Raw genomic sequence first — 15,221 nt, 5'->3', positions numbered from 1 at the left:
CATTCCAAAAAGGATGCAGATTCAACACAAGGCCCTCAGGCATAATTACTTTTGGTCCGAAACAGACTAAAACAGGTCAATGACTCAGGGAATTCTTAAGAAAGGACTCATATAATAGATAATACTGTGTGTTTGGGGAAAACGGCTGCACCCAGTAAATGCTTGTTGACTTTCTGCACGGAACAAAGCAGACTAATTGTCACCCATTTTTATAATTCATCCTGAAAGAGATTGAAGCAACTTAAGTACTTTTTGTGGTGAGAATAAACACAATGGAAGTAAAAAAATAATCGGAAGAAAGTAAGATTATCAGAGAGTTTTAAACATGACTTTTATGAGTTCAATTAATACATTTTCCTTTTTGAAAGGCTTCAAACATTCTCACTGACTCACTTTTCCTCTCTATTAGTTTTCATTTTGCATTACTTTCTTTCAACTCTTGCCCTGATGCTGTTTTAATTCTCCTTTCCTTTATAAAAACAACTAGCTGAAAACATTTTTGTAGCTTTAATGGTTTCTAAACAGTTGAATGGGCCTTGAGAAATAATACACCCACAATTATATTTTATATGTATTTTTGCTGGTTGTTAATAAATAGTCATGTTATGAGCGTTTCACTTCCCTGACCAGTACAACCATACTGTAAATCTTCTGAACATGTTTCAATAAACATGAGGTAAACCTATGTGAATCATCGTTATATAAGTGTGGGCAAAATGTGGTATGAGAATCAGTCCAGAATATTACTCTCCTTACCACAAAAATTAGGGATTGAGAAATTAAAAATGTTTTATTTTCCATGTGCAGTTGACCGGACAGGAAGTGCCTCATTATCCCAACTGGTCGCTGCCTTTACAAATGTATGTGATCATACATTTCCTGCTGGCGCTAGGGACCTACCAAGATGTGTTTGACAACAAGATGGTATGTATTTGTCCTATACGACAAACTGTAAATGTCAAAAGCACATTGGGAGTCCTTCTGAAGGAGGGAGTGAATTCTGTAAGGTTGAAACTGTTGACCTTCTAGGTCACACACTGACTACTGTTATGTTTAGGTTACAGTTATCCCTCATATAAAGTATGACAAGGTGGTCCAGGGCTCCTAATTTAAGACTGAGTGCTGCATGTTTGTATGCCAACATTATTTCACCCAATTATGCAGTTTGTTGTGGCTGGTCCATGGTCGAGTAGAGTCCTCTACTTAGCCAGCAGGAAAAGACTAGCTCTGACTAACATCATGACAGAATGACTGATCGGCATTCCCCTTTAGAACAACCTTTGTCTATTATTTTCCACTCGACGAGCCAAAAGACCCCCTTCCTCCTCCATCACAAAAAAGAGAAACAGGTCTCCGCAGCAGTTATCTTTGGAAGCCTATTTTCCCCAGGCATAGTTTTGGTTAGCCAAAAAGTGCTGTCACGCCCAGCCCCTTCAAACTCCCAAATAAAATGGCCTGTCTTTTTCTGATCACTACCTCCGTGGTGCTCCTTCAGTTGTGGTACACACACACACACACACACACACACACACACACACACACACACACACACACACACACACACACACACACACACACACACACACACACACACACACACACACACACACCTCCTTTCCAGGGTCGAGGGCTCCCCTCCCTCTCGGCGAATGAAACACCAGCTGGTGGTCCAGCAGTGAACACAAACGCCTTAATTGTCGAGTCAACCATTTCCCAACCCAAATAGCCTTCAGGATGCAGCAATCAGGACTTGGAAGGAAAATAACAAAGTGAGCGCTCTGGCCCAACAATAAATCATGTCACTCTTATGTATTTATACCCACATGTTCGCTAGGCGCTTATTCAGCTTGACAATTGATTATACACTGCCGGACAATTTATGGGTATTGCATTAATCTGAAGCCATGAAAACATAAAGTAAGGCTAGTCTTCAATTACATCAGCAGCAGGCCAACGTTCACATTTTATTATAGGGTGCTAAACTGTTTCTATTGCAGGCAGGGAGAGGAACTGACCATGTCATTAAGTCTTATCTCAGAACAACTCAATAACATTTGTGTGTTATGATGATTGCTAAAAGTGTGGACTTCAGACTCCAATTATGTGTAATCTGGGTGTGATTAAAGCAGATTTATTCTAAAGGCTCATACTAATTTATGTCAGATGTCAACCCTCAGCATTTACAATGGTGCAAAGAAACTAAGTACATTTACCAAACATTTGTAAATACTGTACTACTTCTACTTCACTATACATCAGAGGTTAATATTGAACTTTGTACAATGCTGTCATTATGCAGATTCAGATTTATACTCACACAAATACGATGTATTATTATTATAGGTAAGATGAAAGCTGATGCTGACACACGACTGCATCAATAATTATCATCCAGGTTTTATGTTATACATTAGTCTAAAAATAAGCACTTTTGATCTTGGTTTTCTATCTTAATGCCAATACTTTAGTACTTAAATTAAATATCTTAGTACTTTGTTCACTGAGCAGTTAAATCTCTGGGAGTGAACATGAAATAAATAATCTTAAATAAGAAAATGTCCATATCATACATTTTGAATGAAGATTTGAATTTTATATTAAAAAAAGTATGAAGAGTATAGGATGTATATTATCTTAGTAACATTTTGCTACTGCTGAATTTCCTCAATGGTTACTCTGTCCAGCAAACCCTCATGAACTTCCCCATAATAACGGCTGCAATAAAAGCCGGAATAATTACTTAATCTGCCTCGTCTCGGGGGACAACAGAATAACACAATCATTACGCTGCCACCAGATGTTAACTTTCATTTCTATCCTGTTCTGTTATTGCTGCAGTTTGACACTTGTTCAGCGTACAATTTAACACGAAGAAAGAAGCATTTCTTCATCCATGTTCTTTTTGAAAGGGTTTCATAAGCGTAACCCCACCTGACGACTCCGAGGGATTTGGAGGGGATTTTCTCTCGAGCATGGCGTCTTGACCGCATGTGTTGACAGAGAGTCAAACAAACACATAAGATCATGTGACAAGAGTGTCTCGGCAGCTGAACTCCCTGGGTTATTGAACACAGATAAGTTCACATAACCTTTGATACCAAAATAATTCTCTGCTCATTACACCTCTCGCTAAAAATAACTATATCTGTAGCCTTTGAACTCTCATGCAAGAATCAACTTTAATACACTTTGACAGTCTGGTTCCTTCAGTCTGATAGATGGAACGAGGCCAGAATTATTCCCCCCCCCCGTGTTTGATTCACAGAAAACATAATTATATCATCCCTTTATGTTCCCATGAGGGTCTCCACACAATAAAGTTCTTGTCGGGGCTTATGGATAGTTTTATTGCATCCTGTTGATGGGTTAATTTTATGTTTACTTTATATGGCCTTCTGGGTCGGAACAGTATGGGAGCAGTCAGTAATATCTGACTGTTAGACTCTGTATTGAGTGTCGGAGAAATATAAACCTAAGATGACAGCCCGTGGCATCCTCAGGAGACACCGGGCTTCCAGCTGCGGCCCCCTGCCAAGGCCGTAGGTTAGAGAACACGAATTAGGCCGTACATCACGTTCTGTACCGCTCAATTTTTTTGTGTTCGTCCCAAATAGCTCTCAAAAGGTCAGTGAGAGTCTGCATGGAATTTCTGATGCGATGTTGGTTGTTTTGGCTCAGCTTAGGGGCTATCGGGATACAAACTGCAGGCTCTTCCACTGTGGTCAAGTCCCCCGTCAAGACCCATCGTGGATGATTAGAGCGTCTATATGAACTAGGCATGTCAGTGTAAAGTAAGAGGCCGATTACATTTGCTGCAGGATACTGAATGTGCCAGTACACTTATTCTGAAGGTAAGAGATGTTTTGGTTGGCATTGCCAAGTAAACAGTCGAACAGACGTGTGGTTTGTTACTGCTCTCCCACTAAGGTCTCCTGTGATCGTTACTTAACCAGCCATGATATTAATTTAAGGTTTCAATTCTAATGTATTTTTTCCCAACCACAAATGTCTCATGGCATGCGAACATATGTTGATTCCTAGACGCTGTCACAGTTTAACATGCTGGGGATGACCGGCTACGTTCTGCTCACCATCACTTCCATGGGCTTCCTTGTCGATCAGAGGTACAGTACTGACATTTGTTCATGTGTTAATTATTTTATAGTAACTTGGAAATGTATTTAGTAAGACTAGAAAAAGGGAAAAGGCTCTACCCCCAGCATGTTGACTCCAAGGGGTCACAAGATACATCTGAAAAGTCTTTATATAAGAATAACACTCACCCATCTGAGTAAGGCTTCTCCATCTCTTTTACTGGAATTGACGTTTTAGTAGATCAACAATCTCATCTTCGTCAGGGGTCAAATGTATTTGGACTCAATCAGCTCTGGAAATTGAATGGCCTCCCATTAAAAAATATTATTATGTCTGTTACACCACAGCAGAAATGTGTCCTGGATATTTAGTCAAGGTACATACAGGTGAAGGTATTAAGCTGAAAGTGTTGTTGGTTGACATTTGCAGGCCAAGAGCGTCTGTCCTGGAGATGCTACGCTGCGTCCTCATGGCGACAATGCAGAGGTACGGCTATATGAAGCCCCTGCTGCCTACACTGGCTGTGACCACACAGGTAAGACCACATGTAGTGTGTTATAATTCATTTTAAAGTAGCAGTCTCATAAGGCTGTATACTTCCTCCACTGAAAAATATACCAAATAGCTTGCATTTAGAAACATTTATACTTTTGTGTATACTTAGCATAGTGGACACAAAATAAGATAACACTTTTCTTCTGGAGATTTCAATCATATCACAAAACCTTCATTTAGGGTTTTTTCCTTACTTTTGCATTTTCAGATTCATCATACATACTTTCCAACAGTCAATTTGACAGACAGACAATCTTTCTTATTATGGCCCATAAACTAAATATTCAAATGACAGCATTATGTACCCCTGTGTGTGTGTGTGTGTGTGTGTGTGTGTGTGTGTGTGTGTGTGTGTGTGTGTGTGTGTGTGTGTGTGTGTGTGTGTGTGTGTGTGTGTGTGTGTGTGTATCCTCTGATTGTGTGTGTTGTGTGGTCTGTTCTGTGTGTGTGAAATGTGTTTGAGCTGGGTGCTAAGTCCAGCCCAGCAGCTCTGTGATCTATGAGTCCAGATGCCTCGCCCAATTGACCATAAAATTGGCGTGCCTTTCTGGCTCTGGCAGCCTAACCGTAGATGGCGGCTGACCTCTCATTACTTGCCCCCCCCTCCCTCCCTTTCACTGCCTCTTTTTTTTTTGTTCTGCCCGCCCTCGGTGCTTGCCATCTTAGCCAGTGTGAACAAAAGCAACACTTCTGGAACCAATTAGTGCCGTCTGCCACTAACTAGAGCTGCCTGATGAGATTTGCACGTGAGCGCTGAATCGCAGCTTTTTTTGTTCTCTGACTCCACATCTGTGCTGCTCAGGTGTTCAAAAGACAACTCGAGGCTTTCCCACCTTTTCTTTTTCTCATCGTAAAATGGAATAAAACTGAATGAATTATAATTTCTTAAAGCCATGTCTTAAGTGCATATCCAATCAGATTCAGAGCATAAAACGTCTTGATTCATGCTGCACGTGCTGCACGGCTGTGTCACTTTGACAGCGCTGTAAGTTTTATGCAGCCATTTCCTTAAGCGAATCATTAGGCCTCATTTCAAGTCGCAGTACATCAGCTTGAGTTAAATAAATGTCCTGCTTGCAGGTGGGGCTCATTGAAAATCCACACAATTTACTTCAATTGGTTCCTGACATATTTGTGCCATTTGCTCAGATCTACAGCAAAGGGTAAAAACATGAAACCACCCCCAAACTTGAAGGTACTTTAATGATATATGGGTTTGACGTGTGAGGTGAACGGCCAACTCTTTGTTGCAGTGGGGGGGCGTGTTTTGAAGTCGGGCCAATCAATTAACAGTCACTCGAAATGGAGGAGGGTAAATTCACATTTAATTGTATTCAGGCTCATGCGACTGTACAGTTCGGAAAAGGGGGGGGACTGAAAAAAAAACTACAAAAACTAGGTCGGTTTGTGGTCCATCAAACCCAGTGGTGTGATATACTGCACCCTTAAAGCTCACAGTGGTATTTATAGTGGCTCTGGAGATTTCCCTTGTAAAGCTACAGGCTTGACCTGTAAACCAGGGCTGCCTCTCTCTCCCAGCCGCCCACTCGCCCGCCCCAAACCCCCGTCTGTGTGGCGCACATGAAGAAATGGTTCAGATGAGACGAGGCTGCTATCCGGGTGTGAGAATGAGCAGGGGTGCGGGTTGTATGAGGTTATAGCTGTCTGTGCGAGTGCCGTTGTGTGTGTTTGTGTATGAGCATCTTTACGTGTGTATAGAGTAGTTGTACTTGTCTCAATCCTAAACCAATCTCAGGTTGTGTCATCATGGACGCGCACAAAAACAACCCAACTGATTATGGCTTTTTGATGCATACACTGAGATCAATAGAGATTTAGGAAATCTGGTAATAATACATTAGCGTGTTTTCCTTTTTAAGATACATGTATAAGATGAATAAAAGTTTTTATGACTAAGATGTAACCGAGTGAGTGGGACATTTTATAGAGACTGCACAAACTATATAATGGGGACATTTTCTAAATATGCTTTTGTGCTGGCCAATAAATGCCAAAATCCAGAAATCTTGAATATGCAAAAGTTTGCTCGGCTTATTCATCAGATTTACAAAAATAAACAATTATCACTGCAATTAGCAACTTTACAGACCCCTACCTCACGCACAGTGCAACTGCTTCTGATATCTGCAACCAAGGACTGGAGCTAATACAGTATCTGCAAATGCTTGACGTTTGTGCTTGAAATAAACATTTAAATGATCAGGATTTTACCTATTCCATCAAAAAGCCCACCTATATTTTCACCTCTGTGCATGTGGGGTTCTCAGCAATTACCTAAATAAGCACTTTTCTTACAATTTGTCAACAGCAAATCCACAATATAAACATAGTTTTTATTGCAGGGTTGTACTTGATAGCATTATAATGTCTGTGGGATATCCCGCTGTCTAATCGTGTGTTTCACATACACATGTATTTCTGTGTGTTGAGTATCAGGGGTGTTGGTTTGTACTGTAATTATGTAACACATGCTTGTGTTACTGTGTGGGCCCCTGGTTTGCTTGAAGGCACAGGGCATCATGCTGTGGAGCTGAACTCAGACGCTGTATATCGCAGAGTAATTAATCAGATCTTCTCTCAAAACGGCAACTGCTGGTGACGTCACAGTAATTTAAGAGGAGAGCTCATAAAAATACACCTGTCTTTGGTTGAGAGCGAGAGAGCGTCTCAGGGCTTCCTGTTGAGTAGAAATAATGTTTAAATTTAACTTTTTGGTTTAAAATCCATTGAAAGTTTAGTCTACATGCCATTCATTTTTTCTTTCTGTCAGTTCTCCTTTTATGTAGTTATTAAAGATGCAAATATAATCCATAAGGAATAATAAAGCCTCAGAATATTGTCTACTTTCCTATTATTTTACAATATGACTGGGTTGTTTCCATATAATTAATGGGCTCAAGAAGTGGTACATTGGCTCATGCAAGTTGGACATTTGAGAAGCAGATATAAATCTATGTGATCCAGTCCAATCTTGAACATTAAAATCTTTCCATCTCTGTGCTGATAGGGTTCCAATCTGAAATAGCTTTTCTGTCAGACATTCAAGTGAAAGATAAATGATCCATGGCCAGAGGAAGAGGTCAGAACAATATTATGAAGGTTATGTCAAGCAGAAAGGCACAAAGTGAAGTTATCTTAAACACATCAACTGATTAGTCTGCAAAAGTGAAAAACCCAACCCTTTGTCCTGCTATCGCAGCCATGAGCCATGAGATAAGGCAGCATAAGGTGAGAGGTCAGCGTTATCTGAGAGTGTAGTTTCCTCTCGCTAAATCTCAGGTGCAAGGGGTCAGTGGCCTTTTTTTGAAGCAGGAATGTGTGGTAGCAAGAAGCAGCGCTGAGGTTAGCAGGATTGTTTTGGAGCAATGGAAACTCTGCGAGCATGACATCATCTGAGAGCTTGCAGGAATGGAAAGGAAAGGAAATCTCCTCCCAGGGAGAAAATGGAGGGATTTGAAAGAGAAATGCTGGGTAGAACTGTTCCGTTGGAGTAAACAGCGGGGTGGTCGACAGTACACAGTGTGAAATATTATCACTCAATGTGCAGGGGATCGGGCCCGTCAAAGAGTAACCGCTTGGTTTATGTTGTCAAACCACTTGCCAGGTAAAGCTATGGAAATCTTACAGCAATTGGCCCTTTGGGGGTTCTCTAGCAGTGTTTGGTTTGGCTTTTGTGGGCTAAGACTCTGGGGCCAACGTTGACTTTCTTTTGAATTTGTCTTCCTATTTGTGCTTTAATTCATGGGTGAAACACAACAGTCATCTAGTTTATGATAGAGCCTCAGAGCCAACATGTGAACCTGATTGAACCGGACGGCAGTATTTTTTTCTTACAGTATCATTTCTCCCTCTTCTGAAAGGCACATAAAGCAGATTTCACAGAACTGTAATGCCAATTTCCAAAATTTAAAACATAACAAAGGATAAAAGACTTTCCTAAAGTTCAAATATAAATAAGTCAATGATTTTTACTGAAAACGTTTTCAGAGTGAATAAAGGCTAAGCTTATTAATTTAGCAATCTTTATTGCAGTGCAAGCTTTCATCGCTCTTCCCTCAGTTTATTAATCTCTCTCCCCGCCACGCTCATTGGCTTACTGGCTAACAATCACACGTCTGATGTTGTAGTAAAATGAAATTCCTTATGGTGCTTTTTCCCAATAGTTTGCGCTACAGTATCTCGGGTGAAGTGAGCTGGAAAATGTCTCCAGATGCCAGGAGTTGTGAGCAGGGGGTTCGAACATACTTCTGATTTAAGGTTGCAAAACTGGAAATGGCAACTATAACACGCAGACCTCAACAAATCAATTGTTCTACATTGACAGTGAATAAATTGACAGGGTCTGATGAGAAGGTCTCTAGATTGAAGTATTTACCCCTTATAATACCCAGTCTCAGGGTGCTAGGGTTATTATTGTGCAAGCCCCTAGCTGGCTGATCTTCTACCTCCTCTCAACATGCCACTGTGCCCTTGAGCATCACACTAAACCCTGGTTGCTTCTGATTGGTAAGGGTAATCGCTACCCTTTAAAATGGAATCGGTCACATCACCCAACCCTTAATCAGTCAATATCTGTTTATTTTAAATTGTATTTTGGGCCTGTTAGAGATCTTCTGTGGCAATCAGATGGCAAACAGTTTTAAAGACAACAAGACACACTGTGTTTGGCAACATACAGTACACCCAATGTTTTTACAAATAAATGATTCAGGTGTTCCTGCTTTCTTCTGACCTTTGAGTGACCTTTGAGTGACCTTTGAGTTTCACTGCTACAGTATACACAGCTCCCACTACAGAAAGCAAAGGCCGCTCAATAGAAAGGTTTGTACAGAATAACTGTTGCAAGCAAAAGCACACAGAGTCAAAGGAGATGTTTCGAGGGTAAGTGCGGGGCCAGGCCTTAAGGACTCTACTTGACTGCTTTAGAGCTTGACTTCCTTAATGTAAACAGGTTTTTAGTTGGGGTGCACTGGCATCTGAAAGCTCAGTGATTTGTCGTAGGAATCTCTCTTATATATGAAATATTCCATCTCGCTCTCAGAGATTGTGTTTGTGATGTAAAAAGATGGGCTCTTGAGTTAAAGGCAACACTTTGATCTTGTTGGTCAAATATACATATACCTGAAAAACTCACAACCTCCTTATGGCTCTCCCAGCCTTTTTCTCTGAGGTCCTGACGTTCCTTTTAGAACAGACTTCCTTTTATTTTAAAAGTGGCTCAACGTTTCTCTTCTCAAAATGCCTTAGCGGCCTTCTCAGCCTTGCACTTTTCAACCAGATGTGTGGGTTGTAGTAATGTCTGTGGAGATAAATGGTGTTCTTTATCTGATCCTATTCCAGATTTAGATAAGTCAAATAGATATTCGTAGGATGACAGATCTGTATTGATTACGTTTGTTGCGCTGATTTCAGCCATACCATCTGTGTTGCAATATTTGTTGGTTATTGCCTCTTTAAACACACCCAGACAACTTCTCTCATTGTGAATACAAACAGGGACTTGATTTTGCCGGTAAATCAGTGTTCTGTCCAATCCACAATATTGTGTGTTTGTCTTTTATCTTCGCTTCCTGGACATGTGTCTTTCACTCTGAATTCCACATTTCTGCCGACTAGTGCACTCTTCACCATCGGGTCCAGCAGTGTGGCCCCAGGGAACTGTGCTTAGTGATGGAATCAGGGCTTCTATTATTGAGGCTGAAGCGGTGCCATGCTTCTGGGGTCTGAAGTGAAGTAAAAAGATACTCTCAAGGATTTATCTTTCCAGACATAATGATCTGGATGAGTAATTATTTGATGTTAATTATGACCTCCTAGCAGACACATGGTGAAAGAAGACAAACACCATATGTGAAAAGTAAAAACTCTAAACAACTGTATCTTCCATATTGGCGTGTCATCAGACCACTTTGTATTTTTCTACACATTCACCACGCAACTGCTGTTTCACATGTGTTTTCTCTGGCTGCACTGTGTGTGTGTGTGTGTGTGTGTGTGTGTGTGTGTGTGTGTGTACAAGTGTCTGTGTGTTTGTGTTATGCGTGGGAGTGTGAGGGCGATATTTCTCATGGCTCTGCTACAGAGCAGGCACTTTTCTAAATCTCTGGTGGGACATTAACCTGCTCAGCATATCCTTCCTGAGTCTGGTCTAACAACCCGAGCACAGAGACTGAATATCTGCTCTTAATGAGCAGGAAGTCCTCTCTCTGTGTGTGTGTGTGTGTGTGTGTGTGTGTGTGTGTGTGTGTGTGTGTGTGTGTGTGTGTGTGTGTGTGTGTGTGTGTGTGTGTGCGCGTGTGCGCGTAAATGCTTGTGTGTTTGTGTGCGTGCGCGCAGGTGTACTTAGGACTGTGCACTCTCTGTGGCTGAACTATACATGCAGTAAGAGAATGTGAGAATGGGTTTTGTGTTGTTTACCCAAACTCTTTTTATTTAAATACGGCTTAAATACGGCTCTACGTTATAACAATTATTTACTATTGTTTATTTTCACTAATGTAATCAGGATGCAGCAAACTCCACCCACTCCGGCTCTGCAGCCAGGTTAAAACAAAAAGTTATTTTCCGAGACAGTTCAGTCCAGGTCTGGTGGACTAGGCAACCATATGGAGAGGGAGCTCTGAAAACATCCCATTTACAGGTCGTATATCACACGTCTGACAGCAGCCATTCTGCCTTGTTTTCATTTCAATCTCGACTGCAGCTGCGTTTCAGAACAGCGAGGCTCTGCCATGTTAACCCGCTGAAGGCTGGAAGATGGAAGTCACCAGAATACACTCTGGGTGTTTAATGTATCTGCTGCCCAATGCTATATATCCATCACCAGCTCACCAAATGACTCAGATCCCTGTTGAGTTGAGCAGCTCTGTTCTGGAGTTCAATACTGATATTTTGATTTTAGAGCTGCAGATGGCCGTTAATATTTAACCATCTTTTAAGTACTGAGAGTTTTCCCTTTCAGGCAAAGATATTTAGAACAATGATGACACCGTCTGGGAGAATAAAACTCCCAAGATGGGAAATGATATGTCTTAAGTTAAAGAAGCTCTTATCTTATCTTAACTAGTCGTTTCTATTGCAGCTAGTCCAACAATATTACATTTGGGATTTAAGAAACTTGCAATACAATACACCAGGCTTGTAATGCTAGTTGAATTACATATTTGAATGTTTATTTTAAAGGTTGAAAAACAACTTTGTTATTCCTAGATCTCGGGCTTGGCAGTATACCCTTAAATCATGTAAATTACATTTTCTCAACCCTTGGGAGGATTTATAATTCATGAGGTTATTATATTTAAGAAGCATCACATTTTAGGTGTTATTGAAGGCGAGAAAGTTGACCAACAATAATACAAGTCTTGAACTACCTTCAAGGCACCGTTACACATATTTAAAATACAGGTTATCTGATCCAGTTATGGACTGTCAGTACCACATGCTTTAACTTAATAATCCGTTCCAGCTCAGATAGAGTAAGAACATCTGCACAATCAATTAATCTGCTGTTTTTGATTTTGGAAATCTTCAGATATCTAGCAAGCTAACATTAGCTGCCTGAATACATTGCAGACACTGATACAGGCTACCACATCAAATACAAAGCAAAAGGTCTATGACTCTTGTAGATGAATGCAAGCCAGAGCCAGCAAGCCACCTGGAGTCACAAGAGTCCTTTAAACTGTGTACAGAGTGCATAGAAACATACAGAGAGTAGAACTGGCATTGAACTGCCATAATAATTTGACTATTCCAAAATGACATAGCGCTTGTAATGTGCATAGACAATAGAAATACAATGGGTTAGTCTGATACAACTTTCACAGTATTTTCAATAGCAAAACAACACATACAAGTAGCTGCCAGTCTGACCATCCTGCTGCTACGTTGATTCTGTTGATAAATAGGAATATCCCTTTTTACTGTCTTACTATTTGTATTAGTGCAGCTATTTACATCACAGTTTACGGGACTGTTGTGAGTACTCTCAGATAGGATAGCTTGTTTTACCAGTTTTATTTCAGGTATCCCTTCATGGATACTTACCTTTACTGGGATAACAAATAAATGACGTTTGTTCCTAGTGTGGCATAAGAATACATAACAGTCAGAATTCATTAATGATACCAAAGTGCATATAATGTTAAAGTAGAAATATTAAAAAAGTTGGTAGTGGATGTTATCCCCTCTAGAACACCCCAATATTGATGTACTCGTCAGACTATAAGTGCTACATAAAATCTGCCATGTCAAAGTTATTTTGAAGAACGTTTGGCCAGTAAAAGACTAAGAGCTGTATCCCCCTAAGTAAATAAACTTCAACAATGAGGTAGGGAAAAAAAACCTACAAAAGCCACATGTCCGTGCCTTTATTGTATTACTTCCCTTAACAAAGTACCTTCTGCCCAAAACAAAGTGAGTGTGAGACGATTTGCTGAGATCTCTACTTTGGGAGCCGCTGCTGTCTGGCTGTAGTGCTTATTTGTAGACGATCAAACCCGCTTCCTTCCACTATGTAATCTGTCCCACATGGATTTCCTCCATAGTCCATTAAAATGTAGCGTAGAGGGGCTAGAGGAGGGATGGGAACAGAGAAAAATAGGTGCCCTTCCTTTGCCTCAACATGCGGCTTTGATAAAAACTTCTGTCATGTTTCAATCAGACTGAAATGTGATTTGCAAGGTTCAGGAAAACGTCTCGATCCCAATCCATCTCCAAGACGGATGCAAATCAGCCCCATGTAATTGTATTGTTGCATCTGTTTTTCCTTTAATGAACTTAGACTTTTAATTGTCATATTTAAATTATTGTTAAGTGGATTTACCAGGAGCACCAAGGGTATGGGTTACAACTTTATCGAGTAGAAGCCACATTTTTGTATAATGTTTACTTTTGGTATGACTTTTGATTCCCTTGTTGGAAACTACTTTTATCCACAACTCCCGGTAAACCCGCGGGTAATCCAGTATTCAGTTCCTTTACTTTTACTTTGGGTAAATGCCAGACTGCAAAAGTGTTCCGTTATGATTATTTAAAAGTACATATTAATTGTGAAATGTTCTTAAAGTTTTAAAGTTAAGGTATTAACTTAATATATAGCTACGTATATATATATATATATACAGTATATATATGTTGCTTATTCTATAACATTTCAACATATTTTATGAGCTCATCATATTGTCTTCTATTTGAAAAATAAACTAGTAAAAAGTCAAATACTTTCAATAAATAATCGAAAATACTCTGTATAAATATATACATTCCACCAAAGATCAGAATATAGTTTTATAATCTTGTGATTGATCTTATATCTCCAAGTTTAACAGTACAGGTATATGACACACGCACACATTTGACAGGTAGGTGTAAGTGGATTAAAAAAACACCTTTTTAAAAAGTTGTTTTATTTCCTTTTTTTCTATCGTTAATCTTTTATTGTCCCTCAGTGGAGGCAGGTAGTGCGAGGTTGAACAGCAGAGAGGGGTCTGTGTTATATTCTCTCACTCCGAGTCTTTCTCAGAGGAACACAGCTGCGGTTTCCAGAAGGAAACATTGCTTTTTCCCATCAGGCTTTTTTGCCTGTGATGGACAGCGGTCTGGTTTTGGCTCGGCCTGCGATGTAGGATGCAGTTTATGAGCCAGAGCACAGCGAGGGGTGGAGGCGAGGGCGTATTCTGGCTCAACCCCCCCCCCCCGCCCCGCACGGAAAAAAGAAGTCCCCCATGACGGAGACCTTTTCGACCTCATCGTGAGAGCATCAGGGGAGAAGACCTGCTCCTTAACCTCTGAGCCCACTTTCTACATAATCCTGAGACCGCAGCCTCTCACTGTTATCTTTCAATTAGGGATTCACTTTCAGTGTTTGTGTTGACTGGTCGTAAGTAATCCCTTTCACACTTTCTTATTATTATATGAAAACCATCTTGTTTTTACTCAGTGTAACATTTTGCAGCATGCAAATCAGATTCAAAATAATTGTTCTCTTGTCAACCAACATAGTGCTTTCAGTGTCCTGTCGAGGCACACAAATGTTTGTCAGTTAATATCCACATGAAAATGTATATAAATAAATCACTTCAAATCATGCAAGGGGGAAAAAGGTCAAGTTAATGTTTCAAAACGTACTGTTCTGTATCAAATAAGGGATTATTCTCTGTCGAGAGTGGGGCACGTTTACAGATATCAATTAGTTGATTATTCAGAGAATGAATCAACAGTTTTGCTGGTTCCAGTTTCTCAATATGTGATGACATTTTTGGAGCAAAGAAAAAGAATACAAGGAGCACACAGGAGAGCTTTGAATTGATGTCAGATGCTTTAAATTTATTGGAATTTACAGCCGGAGAATTGACATATATTCTGAGACACCGAAGTGACACAGCTTCGCGTAAAAGTTATCTTCCCCCGTCACTGATACTTAACCACTCCTAATCCATAATCACTATTATTATTCTACAAGACGCTGTAAATCCTGTCTCTGGCAGGTTAAACTGTCCCCAGGAACGTATCCCCCCGATAAGATGGACCCAGATGTCCTTCCTGCTCTC

General features: G+C 40.3%; 1 protein-coding gene across 2 annotated transcripts in view; it reads left to right on the top strand.

Moving 5' to 3' along the window:
* agmo (alkylglycerol monooxygenase) overlaps window positions 1-15,221 on the top strand; it is a 38,497-nt gene that overhangs the window by 22,046 nt on the left and 1,230 nt on the right. For both annotated transcript variants that reach the window (XM_010788415.1, XM_010788416.1), the window contains exons 10-12: window positions 808-924; window positions 4,042-4,124; window positions 4,525-4,630. In XM_010788415.1, coding sequence (XP_010786717.1) covers window positions 808-924; window positions 4,042-4,124; window positions 4,525-4,630 — 306 coding nt within the window. The remainder of the gene's footprint in view (window positions 1-807; window positions 925-4,041; window positions 4,125-4,524; window positions 4,631-15,221) is intronic.

This window comes from Notothenia coriiceps, unplaced genomic scaffold, assembly GCF_000735185.1.
Source record: "Notothenia coriiceps isolate Sejong01 unplaced genomic scaffold, NC01 NC01_scaffold00031853, whole genome shotgun sequence".
NCBI classification, from domain to species: Eukaryota; Metazoa; Chordata; class Actinopteri; order Perciformes; family Nototheniidae; genus Notothenia; species Notothenia coriiceps.
The sequence above is the reverse complement of the archived record's forward strand: the minus strand, read 5'-3'. Positions and strand labels throughout refer to the sequence as shown.